Source organism: Manis pentadactyla, chromosome 6 (assembly GCF_030020395.1).
Source record: "Manis pentadactyla isolate mManPen7 chromosome 6, mManPen7.hap1, whole genome shotgun sequence".
Taxonomy (NCBI): domain Eukaryota; kingdom Metazoa; phylum Chordata; class Mammalia; order Pholidota; family Manidae; genus Manis; species Manis pentadactyla.
In genome coordinates, this window is record NC_080024.1 from 4,299,734 (window position 1) to 4,314,328 (window position 14,595).

Consider the following 14,595-nt stretch of genomic DNA (forward strand, 5'->3'; position numbering starts at 1 on the left):
CAGATGTGGGTCCTGGAGCCATGGCTTCTCCCGTACCACCGCTGACAGCGAAGCCAAGGGCCTGGCGCTCACGGGGAGAATGAGCCAGCGGAGGTGCCCGGCCCTCAGGGCCCCCTCCGGTCATATCTTCAAGACCCTTTGTAGCTATAAGGAACAGGCTCATTTGAAGAAATGCGGCAAGTATAGAATGAGGAAGGAACACTTTGGAACCACCACTGATTTCAATCAGTCAGCCTAATTTTTATCTGTGCATATTTATGTAGAGAGAATGTACCACAAAGTTCTTTTTTACTTTTGTCTACTTAGTATACATAAGCACTTTCTATTAAAAATAGTTTTTAATATTGTAACGCTGCACATCAGCCAGGCCCTTCACCACTGGAGGCTCAGGCTGCTGCAGTTTGACGCCTGGCAAGGTTGGGGGAGCACACGTGTGCGGCTCCCACTCCACACCCCACTTCGGAGTAGCCAGCCGCCCCCAGTTTGGTGCTGCCCTACTCTGAGATGGGGTCACAGTCCTCGCCTGTGTGCCCCTCTCTGTCCAGGGGACAAGCACTTTTTTGCTGACAGTCTGATATCAGAACTGTGCATGTCTCACTGTCATCAGCATCAGACCCCAGAGCCAGCCTGCAGTCTTGCCAGAGCTCCGGGCAGGAGAATGTGGGCATCCCTGCCACACAGGCAGCCATGACCCTGGAGGGCATCAGGCTTGGGGCCTCACCAGGGCAGGGAGAGCACTGCTGGCCATGCCAGGTTTCTGTTCCGACGGGCCGCAGCGGCAAGTGGCACGCCAGCCCCCCGCGACCATCCCCTCGGCATGGCTGTGGGCAAGCCCGGGACGGTCTCGGGATTCTGCAGGCTGAGCCATGCAGAGGGGCTTTGTGGTCCCACTGTCCCCCGAGGGGCATCCTTCCACGCTGCCACGGAGGTCCCTGGTGGCAGAGCTTGTCCTGAGGGTGCCTCATGGGGCAGACGTGGACCTTACCTTCCAGGCTGTGGTCTGATCAGCATGCTCTGGAAGTAAAGAGCCGACCCACTGAACGGCACGCTACCAGGGAGAGCTGGCAACACTATCCAGGACCCCAGAAACTTACTGTCTTGCTCTCAATTTCTTATCTTAAATAAAAGCATAGAAACAAAGCAAAACAAAAAACCCCTCAACTGATAACAATAACCAAACCCTTCACAGGCTACATACCAGTGGGGGGCCTGGGGCTTGGTTCCAGACCCACAGTGAAGGCTGTGGGGTGCCCTCTCCCAAGTTACAGCTTCCACAGCAGAGAGTGGGAGTCCAGATCCCACTGGTGATCGAAGTGCCCAGCAGGTCCACCCTCCAGGCCCATCCTTGGCCCAGGGGGGGCCCCTCCCGCCAGCCATTCCCTGGGGGCATAAGGCGCGACCTCTCAGCCCTGATGCTCAGGGGCGTAGGCAGAAGTGCCCCAGGCACTCCTCCAGAAGAAGCTGCAGAGACGCAGCTCCGGGGTGGGAGCGGGGGCGTGGGCACTGCGGAGACTCAGGCAGGGTTAGATGCCAGGGCAGAGGCCCGGCGGAGAAATCTGGGCTTGTCCTGGGCAAGCAGAAAGCGGCAACCTCTTCTTCACGGCTTCCTTTTCTTCCTCCCAACACCGGGCAACACGAGCCTTCTCTTAAATGCAAAGTTTGACTCCTGTGCATACTTGCACCCAACAAATTACAGACCACCCAAAATCAGCTTCCTAGACATCCACGCTCATAGAGAAAAATTAGGTAACCCAAGCTATCAAAGCCCCTACCATTCAGAGGTTCCCTGGGTTAACATTCTGGGGTGCATCCGTACAGATCTCCTCCTGTGAAGACACAGGATGATTCATGGGGCCCTCCTTGGCTTACTACCCTAGACCCTTTCTCATTTCACAATGCATTATAAAGTTTCTCCTTCTCAACTGATATTATTTTGTCACATAACTTTTCAAGGTTGCATGTTATTTGACTATAAGAAGAAATGACCATAAGTGGTTCCTCAGGGTTGGCACATCTGGGTTATTCTGGGCCTTGCTCTATGCGCAGCCTGGGATGCACACCTTTGAAGCTACACCTTTCCAGGCCCCTGGCTTGTCCCCATGATGGCCTTAGCTGCCAGCGACACACAGCCAGAGAGAGAGGCGTCCACTTGTTTACGGCTTCTTATGCCCTGCGGAGGTCTTCATGGTTCACTGTTAGTGTGGACAGTACACTTCCCAGTACTTTCACCAAAATGAGTATTTTGATTAAAAAAAAGAAAGCCTTTGCCATTGTGTTGCCTCCTGTGTCCTTGATCTCAGTACCGTGTTCCCACTGTCCTTGAAGAAAACACAGCAGAGGCAGGGCCCAGTCTGAATCCTGCTGCATGACTTGCTACGCTTGTGAGCGGGATATATAACTCGGCCCTGCGACTCTTCACTGTCTCCCCGGTAAGTCACAAGATTTACAAAAGACAATGCATGTGACCATTCGGCACAGGCCTGATGGGGACGAAGTGTTTAAGAGACAGAAGCTTGTCACTTCTTTTTTCTCCAGAATGACCTCTCCTTGTCCCTCTGTCCCTGTGTATCTGCTCAGCTGGCCTCGTTCTAGTCCTCGTTTGGGCCCCACAACTTCTCCTGAGCCAGCCTCTCTCCCCCCACCTGCCCTCCTGGCCCTTGGCACTCACACCCAACCCGCTCTTAGAAAGGACTCTTGACCTCCAACTGTCCACATGCCACCAGCTTGGGGGCCAGGACATCCCTATAAGAGAATCTTTAGATGTAGAAACAATCGTAGATGTTTCTCCTAATGGAGGTTCTAATATTTCTCAGATTTTATGCTTTTAAAGACCTTATTTGAAATGTGTTTTGCTAAAAACAGTTCTAATAATGATTTCTCTCTTCTAACTCCATTTCATAACAGGTTCTTTAAGGAAAATTAAACAATGCAAACAAAAGGAGACACGTTACAGAAGCAGTCAAGCTACTAGAAGAAGAGACCCCCTCTCCTCTGGGAGTGGCAGACGTGGCCTGGTGGCCCCCCTCCCTCCCGTCGATGTGCGGTGTCAGAGGCCGCTCTTCCCTCCCTTATCTGCGGCAATCCTGGGACAGCGCCATGTGTCCTGTTTCACAACCACGGCCCTCCTCCTCACACGGCCTCTGTTCCTGTCTGTCTGAAATGGTGGTGCCAGACCCCTCTCCCGTCACAGGGCTCAGAGTTCTTCGCTTCCCTGCTCTGTAACTCGAATGATGTCCCTGCTTACAAATGAAAAATAAAGGCTGGGACACTCTCCACAAGGCACCCTCACCTCCCTGGGCTCCAACAGCTCCCACCTTGGCAGCTGCGTTTCTAAATGCACCTGGGGCCCCTCAGCGGCTTGTCCTGCTACTGCCCTGATGCAGTGACTCCTTCGGCCACCTGCTCACATCCTACCCTTTCCAGAACCCCATGCGAATGCCAACTCCCACACATGGTCTGCTTGGAGTTGCCATGTGCCCCAGACAGCCCTTCTCCAAGGCACCAGGTTTTGTGGGCTTTGAGCTCTGGGATGGCCAGACCACCTCACATCTGCCTCTGGTTCCCAGGCAGCACCCCACGTGGGGCCACGCCTTTTGTCTTGTTTCAACTGGATTTCCTTCTCACAAAGCCTTAACAGTAGAAAAATGTGATTGGGAAAAGTTAACTGAATACGCCCAGCACTGCGCTGAGGTCTGGAAGGTAAAGAACGAAAAGGAAGCCCCTGACCTCAGGAAATGGGCAAGAAACGGACTTCTCAGAGGGAAGAGAGCGCTACATATTGGACAACAGGAAGCGCAAAGGAAAACTGGGTTGTACTGAGGCAGGAAGCAGTGTCAGTTCAATCAAAGGCTTTGGTGTGTCATGAATTTGGGATAAAAAAAAAAAAAGAAAATCCAGAACATATGATTGGAAAATTTAAGAAGTAAACTCCAGAGATCTCTGGGCAGGATTGACCAGTAGTAGTCTACTTTTATGGAAAAAGCAAACAGCATATGACTGCTAATTAAGCAAAAGGTGGATTCCTGGATGTGGCAAGAACCTGGGCAGGGGGCCAAACCCTTCAGAGCCGCACCCCCGGCCGACGGCCACTCACGGGGTGTGTGCAGCATAAGCAAGCCTGGGGTGCCGTCAGCGAGGCTTTTGTGTGAAGCATATGGTGTCACAATAAAATCCACCTGAAAGTATTCCCACTCCTGAAAAGTCATTAAGTCACACAGCAAACCTTATAACCAGGACATGCATGGGCTCCCTGCAGTGCAGGCTTAGCCAGACCCCCCACCCCTGCCAGGGCACACCCCCACCCCACCACTTACTCTGGGTCTCGCAGTCCACGCAGTGCGAATTGCCTCGGATGTTTCGTATCGACTGCAAGGCCATGGCCTCACTCTGGCTTGTCAGCCGGGACTGGACATATAGGAAGACATACAAATGCAAGATATAAGAACCCCCAGAAAAATTTACATATCTACGAGTAACGTCAGGGAACAATTGGACTGACGGTGAGCAGGTGCAGGGCGAGGGTGATTCTGAGCGACGACTCTTTCTCTGGTATCTTTTGGAAGAAGCTTAAATGAGGGAGAATGCATTAGGCGCCGTGAGGAAATACCGCGTTACGATTCATCAGATGAGACGGCTACTGGAGATGGGGACAGAGGTGAGTTCTGGATTGTTTATGGCTGAACATGGGACCAGCTACCATCTGGAGAACGTAACTGGCTGACACCCTTTTACTGTCGTCTGTCTGCCTGCTATGAAGATTAAACAGTGAGGAATACTCTGCTTATAAGCCGAGGGTCAGGGCTTCATCAGCGCCGTGCGATGTGACTCATGATTCCTTGTCAGGACACCGCGTCCACACCATGGTTCATGCCTTGGAGATCCTCTTATCATTTTAAGACTATCTCAGTTGCTATAGCAGCAAAGTCACTAACCAGTGTGGGGATCCAGGGGGTGTGTGTGTAGCTGGGGGTATTTGTTTTTAAACTTGAGCTCAATTATCTTCCTTAAGAAAGTTAAAAATACACAGAAGGGTGAAAAAGAACAACATAAATACTTATAAACTATGATATGATCAACCATAGTTAAGTTTCATTAACATTTTGTTACCTATTCTTCTAGCTCTTTTTAAAGCACATCTATATGCAGAGATACACTTTTAGAAAAGCCAGCAGAGTATATATGCTTTGGAATCTGACTTTTTACCCTGATGACATATTGTCATCTCTCAATGCCATCACATATGTTTTGACATCATTGTTTTAAATGGCTGCATAATATTCCACTCAGGACAACGCATTTATGATGTTTTCTTTGATGGACATTTGTTTCCATTTTCCTCTATTGTAAACAGTGCTGAAAAGGATACCCTTATAGTTAAATCTTTGCATGAATTCATGCTCATTTCCTAATGATGAATTCCTGGAACTAGAGGTGCTAGGTAAAGGATATATATTGTTTTTAAGGCTTATGATGCATACAGTTAATATAATGGTTAAAGCCAAATGAACTTCAGAGGACTCTTAGAATGAGTTTGATTTTTGTGTGTTAATTCTTCGTAAACTGAACCATCTTATGTCAAACTGTTTGATGTGAAACGATTGCTTACTACCTAATAATAAATTATAATTTATTAATTGCTACTAATTTGCATGCTATATTATTGGGGTTTCCCTTTAGCTAGATACCCAAGTATTCAAAGTAGAGTTAACAATTTATATGGGCACCTGGAGTATGTGTGTGTGGGGGTACACACACAGGGATGTGTCTATCTCTGTCCTCCTCTGTAATTTTTGTGGCATATGTATGTATATGTATGTCCATACCTGCTACCAACTTTGAATTAGCCACAACCAGCTAAAATACCATAAGCTTATTCTCATCTGAGTCTGTATTTTCCCCTCCAGCTTTTCCCTGCGGACATTATTTCCATGTTGTACACTTGCATACCTGTTCAGCAAGTGTTTCAGGTGATTCCAGATCGTCCGGAATCCCAGTGACGTGGCACGGACTCAGTCGGACTTAAGATACTGTGATTTTATACAAAATTTGGACATGTGTTTGTTCGGCCACACATGCTCTCCCCACTCCTGAAACTAAATTCCCATGCTCCCTGGGTCACATGGGTCACTGAACCCACTGACGGGGAGATCTAGAAGCTTCCTGAGTCCACTTCCAAAGCCACACCTGCAGACGTGACTCAGCGGAGCCAAGGTGCTCAGAAACACAGGGCAATGAATCAGCGATTCTCTCCACCTTGGGTGTAAAACATCTTTGAAAAAAAGAAGCAAATTACATTATAATAATAATGACTGTGGTCTGGTTTACCCTGGTTAAAGAGGGTAATAAAGTGAGACACTCCATCTTTCTGAAAGACAGACTCCCTTCTTAATGGCAAGGCTGAGCATAAATCATTGGCAGGAATTTCTTTAAATGGTTACAAAGGAAACTGCAGGTTGGCGGGCAATCTCCTTTCCTTCAGTTTCTAGTTGATCATGGTTTGCAAAATCAAAATGCTCTCCAAGACTCTAAAATGGTCTAGAGAAGGGGTGAAACATATCCAAGTATTAAAATAATGAATTTGAAGGAATCCCCTTGGGAAAAATGACATTTGCGTAAGGACTATCACTAGGCAGTAAGTTAGAAAATGCAAGTTTCTCTCTCTTTTTCTTGGCTAAACAACTGCAAAAGAATTACATCTAATTATTGAATGGGACACACACCACGCTTTTTCAGCAGTTCAGAAAAGGGACACCGTAGCTTCCCCAGCGTCTTTGCATGCTCACATGTGGGCATCTACTTTTCATTTATGCCTGTAACAAGCGTCAGTTTTCTACCTTGACATGAATTTGAATTTTGTGCTTTTATGAAAACAGGCTAGTACATCTTTTGAGCCTGCATCTCTTTTCCTGAGTGTATTCTGCCTAAAACAAAAATAAAAGTGGACACATAAGCTACAAGAGTCCAAAAGATCCCATCATCTACAGTAAAAAGGTCAATGCTTTATACCTGACATTAGTAGAGAGAATAAAGATTTAAAGTGGGATATTCTGCCATATGAACATGGTTAAGGTAGGATACTAGTATCTGATACCTACCCACACAAAGTGTTTTTTATCTTTTCAATTATTTAGCTTTTTGCTTAGAAAGAATGACTGGGTCTTGTCAATCACACACATCATATGATGCCTTCCCCTCCCTTGGGAATCACACCAGGCCTCCATTTCCCTTTAACGATGAGCAGCTCTTGATTTCGGGGGGCAGCCTGCTAAGGGTCTTACCTTATTCTTGCTGCTCTCACACGACTGTAAGCTGGCTAGGATCTGGCTCTCGATGGCTTGGACCCACGCATCTCGCTCTTCATAAGTGGTGGCTTCAAAGTGCCACGTCTGGCCAGTGAGGGACACAATGATAAACTCAAAGTTTTCTTCTTGTTCTGAAACAGAGTGGTGGGGATGAAGAGTTTAGCTTTCATGAGACCGCAGCCCCTCTGCCAGTCCTTGGTCATAAAAGTGCCTTTGGGTTCAATAGTGTCTGCATGGGGCTGGCGGCACACACAGGCCCAGCCGACTACACAGCGGAGATCTGAATCCACAGACCTCCAAACACTCCAGATTTGGTTCCTGAAGCCGGCATGGTTTATCTCGGTTTCAATTAATGCTCAGGGGATGAGGAAAAATGAAGACCTGTGTGTGATGTCGGTGTCTCTATGTTGGGCACAGATGAAGCGACTTCGGAAAACAACACTGTCACTTACTGTCAACCACTGGTATCTGTGGGATGAAAATTAAGTTAATACCACTAATCTTGGGGTGTAGTTTTGATTCCTTTATCAGGGTCGGTGTGTAGATCCATAGATACACCACAGCAAAGAGTGACGCCTGGGGGTTTCTGTTCTTCCACGGAAGAATGACTGCTGTGGAGAAGATTTTAATTCCATTATCTTCAGACCTGGAAAGCGAGAGGAATTTCAGGTGATTTGAAGGGGCCTCGTGGCTGCCATGGGATCGCCGTCCTGACTGGGAAGAGCTGGGCATGTAACCAAATCTCCTTGTGCCACCTGCCATGCTGGGGTCTTTGGATGAGATCTTGACCCCTCTGTGGCTCACCTCCTCACCCTTAAAATGGGGGAAGGGCCACCTGCTTCACAGTCTTCCTCTGGCTGAATGACGTGCTCACTCAGGCCGCTGCGAGGCCTGTGCCACGGGGGACTCTCCTCATCTACCGCCTTCCTGCCACAGAAACAAAAGGGAGCGGAGGCGCTGCACGGAAACGGCATCGCCCGAGATGAATAACCGCTAAGGAAGCCAGAGCTGGGTGTTCAGGCGCATCTCATTTGATTTGTAGTTTTCAGTGACGGGTCTGTGAACGGCCTGCGCTATGATCACCCGGTGAGCAGCCGCTACTGATGAAAGCCTACGACCCATCTAGTGACCACTCTCTAGTGGCCTGTCATCTCAGTGGCCTGACATGGTCATCCGGCCCCCACACATCTGCACAGACCCCTCATCGTCCACTCCCTTCTCCACTAGCCTTGCATTGGAGCACCTTGCATGCCCGACCTTGCACCCCTGACCTCTGCTGGGCTCAGTGCAGCCAGGTTGGCCCCACTTCTCTAGGCTGTTCCCCAAGATCCTGCGTCATCAGGAGCCCTTTGGCCTCCAGACAAGGACAATCACTCAGCTTGTCTTCAAAGTGGCTTTCACACTCTGCAGCCATCCTTTCCTCCTTCCTTTAGCGTAGCTATTGTGGCTGAGACCCATCCCCACTGACCCCAGGGATGGGATCGTCCTTAATGCACAGCTAGGTCTGGGGACCTACTTCCCTAAACAACCACCGATTACCCAGAAACAGGGCCCTGGTACTTCCGAGTGAATCCTTCACACTGATAACAACAGGATTGTGTCCTATGTAAAGTCAGCATCGTGCCTCTCCTCCTTAGAATCTAACCCCCAGGTGAGTTGCGTCTGAATCTGCAACTGGCTCTGAACAGCACCCGAAGGCAGCACAGGGGGGTACATCCATTTGCAAAACCGCTGGTGAGGGGTTTTTCTCCTATCAGTGCACCCAGCCTTAGTGTGTATGATGTTTCTCTGGCAGGAGGGTTCACGGCTTCCACCAGCTTCTCAAAGCTCTGCGACTCCCTGGAGATGCTGGAGGCGCCTGTGAAGAGGAGGCAGCGTGGGGCGGTAGAAGGGTGCTGGGGTGCAGGTGCTCAGTGAGGTCGGCCTGGCCCTGGCTGTGCTGCACCCATGGCCAAAAGGAGCTAAGCCAGGCTTCAGGTGGAGCAGATCCAGGAAAGCTCAGGCAGGGGCCCCACGGGGCTGCCTCACGAAGGGGCCGAGCGACGAGAGGCTGTCATGCAACGTGAGACACAGGAGGGCCGCTGGGCTGCAGGGCAGGTGAGCACCCCACGCTCCGGATCCCTCTGGGCCTGAGCTCTGGAGAGCTGGTGTGAAGAGCTCAGAAGCTGAGGGAGTCCTCGGAAGCTTCATCCCCATCTGCTGGGCTCTTGAGCTGGAGAACAGATGACCTGCATTCGTGAAGCGGAGGACTCCACCTGCTGTGCAGAAGGGGGGTCGGGGAGGACGGCTGGGGCACAGGCAGGCCCCTCCCCTTCCCCAGCAACTCAGGAACTTGCTGGGATTTCCATTAAAAAAATTAGCTTCCAAGCAGATTTCTCCAACACTGATCGGCAATTATTGGCCGAGACACTACACCAGTGGATTTTAAAAGGCCCAGCTTCTTGATCCACAGTTTTTTATGTCATAATACGACAGATTACAATCTTTTCTACACTGATTCTTGTAAGCTGGTGCCCCAAATCCATATATTTTCATGCAAAACAACCCTAGTGAACTGATAGGCAAGCAAGAACTATGTAAGTCACAGTCAGGCCGTTGCTAATTCATGGGTGGAATGTGACAGGTGTAGAAGAGGAGAGCTACTGGACAGGCGTACATGTATTTAAACCTGTGAAATTCAAATGCACATACAAAAGTGCCCTTTGCTCAGGATTTATTGGCTCTCTGAGTGAAAAAATCATGACCGCTAACTTCCCAGTTAAATTTCTGCACGACTGGTCTGCCATAATGCTTTCCTGCTCAAATTTCGAGCCAGCATCATGAGCTACATTCAGTGGAACTAAAGGGATGAGGCTGTTTGACACTGGCACGGGGCCATCACGGTGGCTCTCAGCCCCCTTCCCACAGGCCAGATGCTGTGCTGGGTGCAAAGGTCCAGTATGCAGGAGGCATGGCCTGTGCTCTCTGCATGTCTCTACGTGATGGGGACAGGCGCACATATGTGCTCGGATGTTTGAACACAAAGCAATGGAAACAACAATGGAGGTCTATGGCACAGGGACGTCTATACTTTTTGTCTCATTTCAGTGTAATAGCTGTTTTTATGCCTTCTCCACTGAAATACTCTCAATACAGCATGCAAAAACCAAACTTTCAAATTAAATTGCTAAAGTACAGTTGGCTTTGCCCTACCTACTATGTAAACAAAATTTACCTATGGGTGCAAAATCTACTTAAGGAAACATATATTTAAGTGTTCACAGGAAGATCAGAATTCATTTCTTGCAAATTTCCAAGTGTACTTGCCCTGTGGTATCTCTTCTATGGCTTCTCCCTCACCTTAAAAAACCAGTTCCACCACCTACCTCCTTCTACCTAGACTGCACACAAGCTTCCTTTTCTAGTTGTAGTATCCCCTGTGTCACTAAACATTCCTGTCTTTACTTTCAGTAGATTCTCTCTCCCTCAGAGGCATCCACAGATGGACCAGCCAACTTGTGGGTTCCACTCTATGGAGGGATTCAAACACTTGTTGTGTGGCCTTTCAGAGGAAACTAGAGGAATTCAGCATCTCAGAGGTGACTGTAGGGTCCCCAACGCTGGGATGCTATGAGGGCCATGCAAGATAGTTCTCGACTCCTTTGTAATTCAGCTTTGAGCAGCCGTCAGGAATTCCCTGTTGAGGGTTCCAAGGATGGCCCCAGGCTCTTGGAAAGTGGGTGCTATTGCCAGTTAGTAACGCCTGCCCTAGGGCAAGGAGGGTGCATGTGGCACATCTGCCATCTGTTTGCCAGGCTCAACTAGTTTTCTTTCTAGCTTTTGGATACCCGATTCTTCGCCTCCTCCCCAGCTCCTCTTCATGTGACCACCAGTGACAGCGTACTGCTGGTTTAGTTCGTGGTCCTCCCTGCTTCCCCATTTACTTCCAAAGCTGAGATAAGTCACTTCCAATGTGTGAGGACAATTCTTAAATCTGTATTTCGGACCGTCAAATCCAATCATTTTGGGATTTAAAAAATGCTTAAAGATGCACTTCAAATATTTTGCCCTTACATCAAATTAACATGCATAAAATAGATCTATCACCTTCAAATGATCCCCCTTGGGTTTCACTATTTACTGTGAGTCACAATGCTACTCATAGTCATAAACCTTCAAACGCACCCAGATCCCACCCTCTTCCTCTTCTCACTGCCATCTAACCAGTTGCAACATTGCTTTCCAATATCCGTACCTCTCTCTCCATTTCTATGTTCAGCCGTCGCCTGCCTGCTTCACTGGCTCTGGCTCAGCCCGGCACGTCCCTTAGTTACCTGCGCGGCAGCTTTGGGCTACTGCTTCTCTTGACGACACATGTGCATTTCTCCACTGGCCTGGGCGTGGCTTCCACGGCCACGTACGGTGTGACCCAGCCTCTTCTTTCAACCAGACTGCCTTTCCTACAAAAAGTGCCTTTTACTGCAGAATCCCCAAGCCCTAAACCTGACCTCTCTCCCTTCCCAAATCAAATCTGAGCTCAGAAACCAGAACTGCTGCTGCAAGTGCTAAACTCCTGTGAAGTGAATCTACCCTAAGGACAAACACCTTTGGTGGTACAACAGATGAGGTGAACAAGGCTGGAGAGAAACCTACATACCAGTCTGGTATCCGGCAACCCTGGAAGGAAAGGAGCGCCAGGTCTGCAGAGACTCCTTGGCTCCTGGCATCTTCTCAGGACAAGCACCAAACACATGTGAACTGAGAGCCAGACACCAAACACACAGCAAAGGACAAAAGATTTAGGGCCAGTGGACTGCAGATGCAGACTTTCAAATATCTTTGTGTGAAATGTTCAAACAATTTAAAGAAATGGAAGCTCCTAAATTTTCAAGCAAAAGGAAACCATGAAGACTGACCAGGCAGATAAGAAAAAAAGGTAGGTCATTTTGGAAATACAAATTATAATTGTAAAAAAAAAATGAAGCCTTCACGGATGGGTTGAAAGAAGACTTGCTGGAGGATTGTTGAGCGAGGTAACAGATTTGGAGGAATTGGCTAAAACACAGAGAGAGGAAAAGAGGAGTGGGCACAGCAAAGGAGAAATGATGGGGTGCGGGGAGAGGACTTGGAAGGTATAACATATGCCTAACAGCCGGAGGGGTGGCAAGAATATTACAGGATTGTTGAATCACAGGGAGCTCTGGATACTGGAAGTAAAACAATTACCAAGGATTACAACAGTGGAAGTCACACCAAAAGTTTAAGAAACCATAGCCGTTCAGACCCAAAGAGGCTTTTAAGACTATGAAGCCAAAACCAGCAGATTTCTTTAAAAAAAAAATTCCACTAACATGGATGGTGGACTTCTTTTCAAGGGCAAAACCCCAAGTTCAGGACAGAGGGATAATATCCTCAGAGTCCTGAGAGAAAATAATGTCAGTCTGGATTGGAACCCAGGAAAATCCCCTGTCAAGAAAGAGGGAATAAAGATGTTTTTATGCCAAAGTATGGAAAGAGCCTATTACCAATAGACCTTCATTAAAGGCACTAGTAAAAGATATGATTCAGAATATTCTAGAAATAAGGGTAGAGCTAGAAGGAGGTAGCAAATGAATAGATGAATACATAGAAACAGTTACATAAAAATTCTGTCACATACTACTTCCAAGAATAATGTCTGATTTGGGGAAAGTACAAATACTAGAGAAATGAAAGTGGGGTTAAAATGTTCTAGGATGTTGTACCTTTCTGCAGGTTTTGGTAAATTAGGTACACATGATAGGATACCAGGTTCAACCTCTACAAGAAGAGAAGTTGAATGTGCAACTTCCAAATCAGAAAAAGGAAAAAAATTAATAACGAAAATAAATATGACTAGTATCTTTTACCTAACTAGGACTAGGAGGGAACCCCGCTGCCCTGGACAAAGTGTACCTATTCAGACCCTATAGCATCACTAGTCTTAGTGATGAAATGTTACAAGCAGTCATTTCACATTATTAAAGGGTCCTCAAGACAAAGATACTCACTGTGACCACCTCAGTTCATCCCTGCATTAAGACAAAGCAAAGAAATAAAGGATCTAAGGATCGGAAAGATGAACACACAAAATTGTCCATCACGATTACATTACTATTTGCATAGGAACCTCTAAATAATCTACAAATTATGAAAAAAGCAGTTAGCAAATGGGCAAGATATGATACCAACACAATGAAATGTTAGTTGCGTTTTTGTATGTGAGGATCAAGCTGATATCATATTTCAATAGATCTGTTTACAGTATGTTTCTTTCCACCTGTGAGCTAGGGGAGGAAAGCTACAAAGAACTGGAAGCCAAATACCCCCAAAAGTAACACTCTAAGGGATCACCTTGATCCTGCAGACGCTCATTACGGGGGTAAAGCCAAGACCCCGCACTGTATGTCTGGGTTAGGGATTCACCAGAGCGTGAGGGCAGCCAGACAGGTCCCACGCCTTGTCTCCTGGAAGATGAAACCCTGGCTGCGTCTGCTAATTATAAGGAAATGCCAACCAGGCTCAACAGAGCAAGGAGCAGGTGGGCGCAGGGCAGCGTGTGACCCACCCCTGGTGCACAGCAGCTCCCAAGGCAAGGCACAGGCCTGGAAAGGGGAGGGCAGTGAGCTGCCCCAATGACCCTAAAGCACAATGGAATTTCATGCCCCAGTGAAGAACCAACCGTGCAAACACTCCAGATTCACCCCAGTTTTCTTTTCAGAGGGGGAGCCCCATGGGGTGACTGGTACACCCAGACACGCTCACCATCACAGAAATAATGAAAATGTGAACCAAGACCCACAGAACCAGACTTCTGTGTCATGTGCGGTGCAGCACCAAGTTTGGTAATCACTGCGACGACCTGTGTGTGCCTGTTTCTCCAGTATTTGGGGCACACACCAAGGCCCCCCGGCACAGGACAGTGTGAGCGCTGAGACCCGTGTTCAGAGCTGCTCAGCCTGGCAGGAGCTGAATATGTAGTGGAACACTGATGCGCTCTTTGGGCGATTTTTTGGTTTTAAACCCATGGCTCGGCCTACATGCAGGAGATGACCTTCTGGTCTCATCCACACAGAGTCCAGCCACTGCTGCCAAATAGAGGTGGTGGTGTTTTTGGCTCTGGGCTGGGCTGGCCTCTCCCAGGTGGGCCTTGCTGAGCTGTGAATGCAGACATGGGGCTACCTGGAGGAGGGGGTTCAGCTCCCTGTGGAGAAGACAGGGAGGAGGGCGACGGATTCCCACCATCTCAGGGCAGAGGCAACCCCACTCGGGGCGCTGCTTTGAGCCTTCTTTTGGA

General features: G+C 48.3%; 1 protein-coding gene across 9 annotated transcripts in view; it reads right to left on the reverse strand.

The window, feature by feature from the left end:
* The window catches only part of AGAP1 (ArfGAP with GTPase domain, ankyrin repeat and PH domain 1), a 523,790-nt gene that overhangs the window by 62,337 nt on the left and 446,858 nt on the right, over window positions 1-14,595 (reverse strand). For all 9 annotated transcript variants that reach the window (XM_036901061.2, XM_036901059.2, XM_036901063.2 and 6 more), the window contains 2 exons: window positions 7,278-7,432; window positions 4,314-4,404 (listed from right to left, as the gene is read on the reverse strand). In XM_036901061.2, the coding sequence (XP_036756956.1) occupies window positions 4,314-4,404; window positions 7,278-7,432 (246 nt within the window). The remainder of the gene's footprint in view (window positions 1-4,313; window positions 4,405-7,277; window positions 7,433-14,595) is intronic.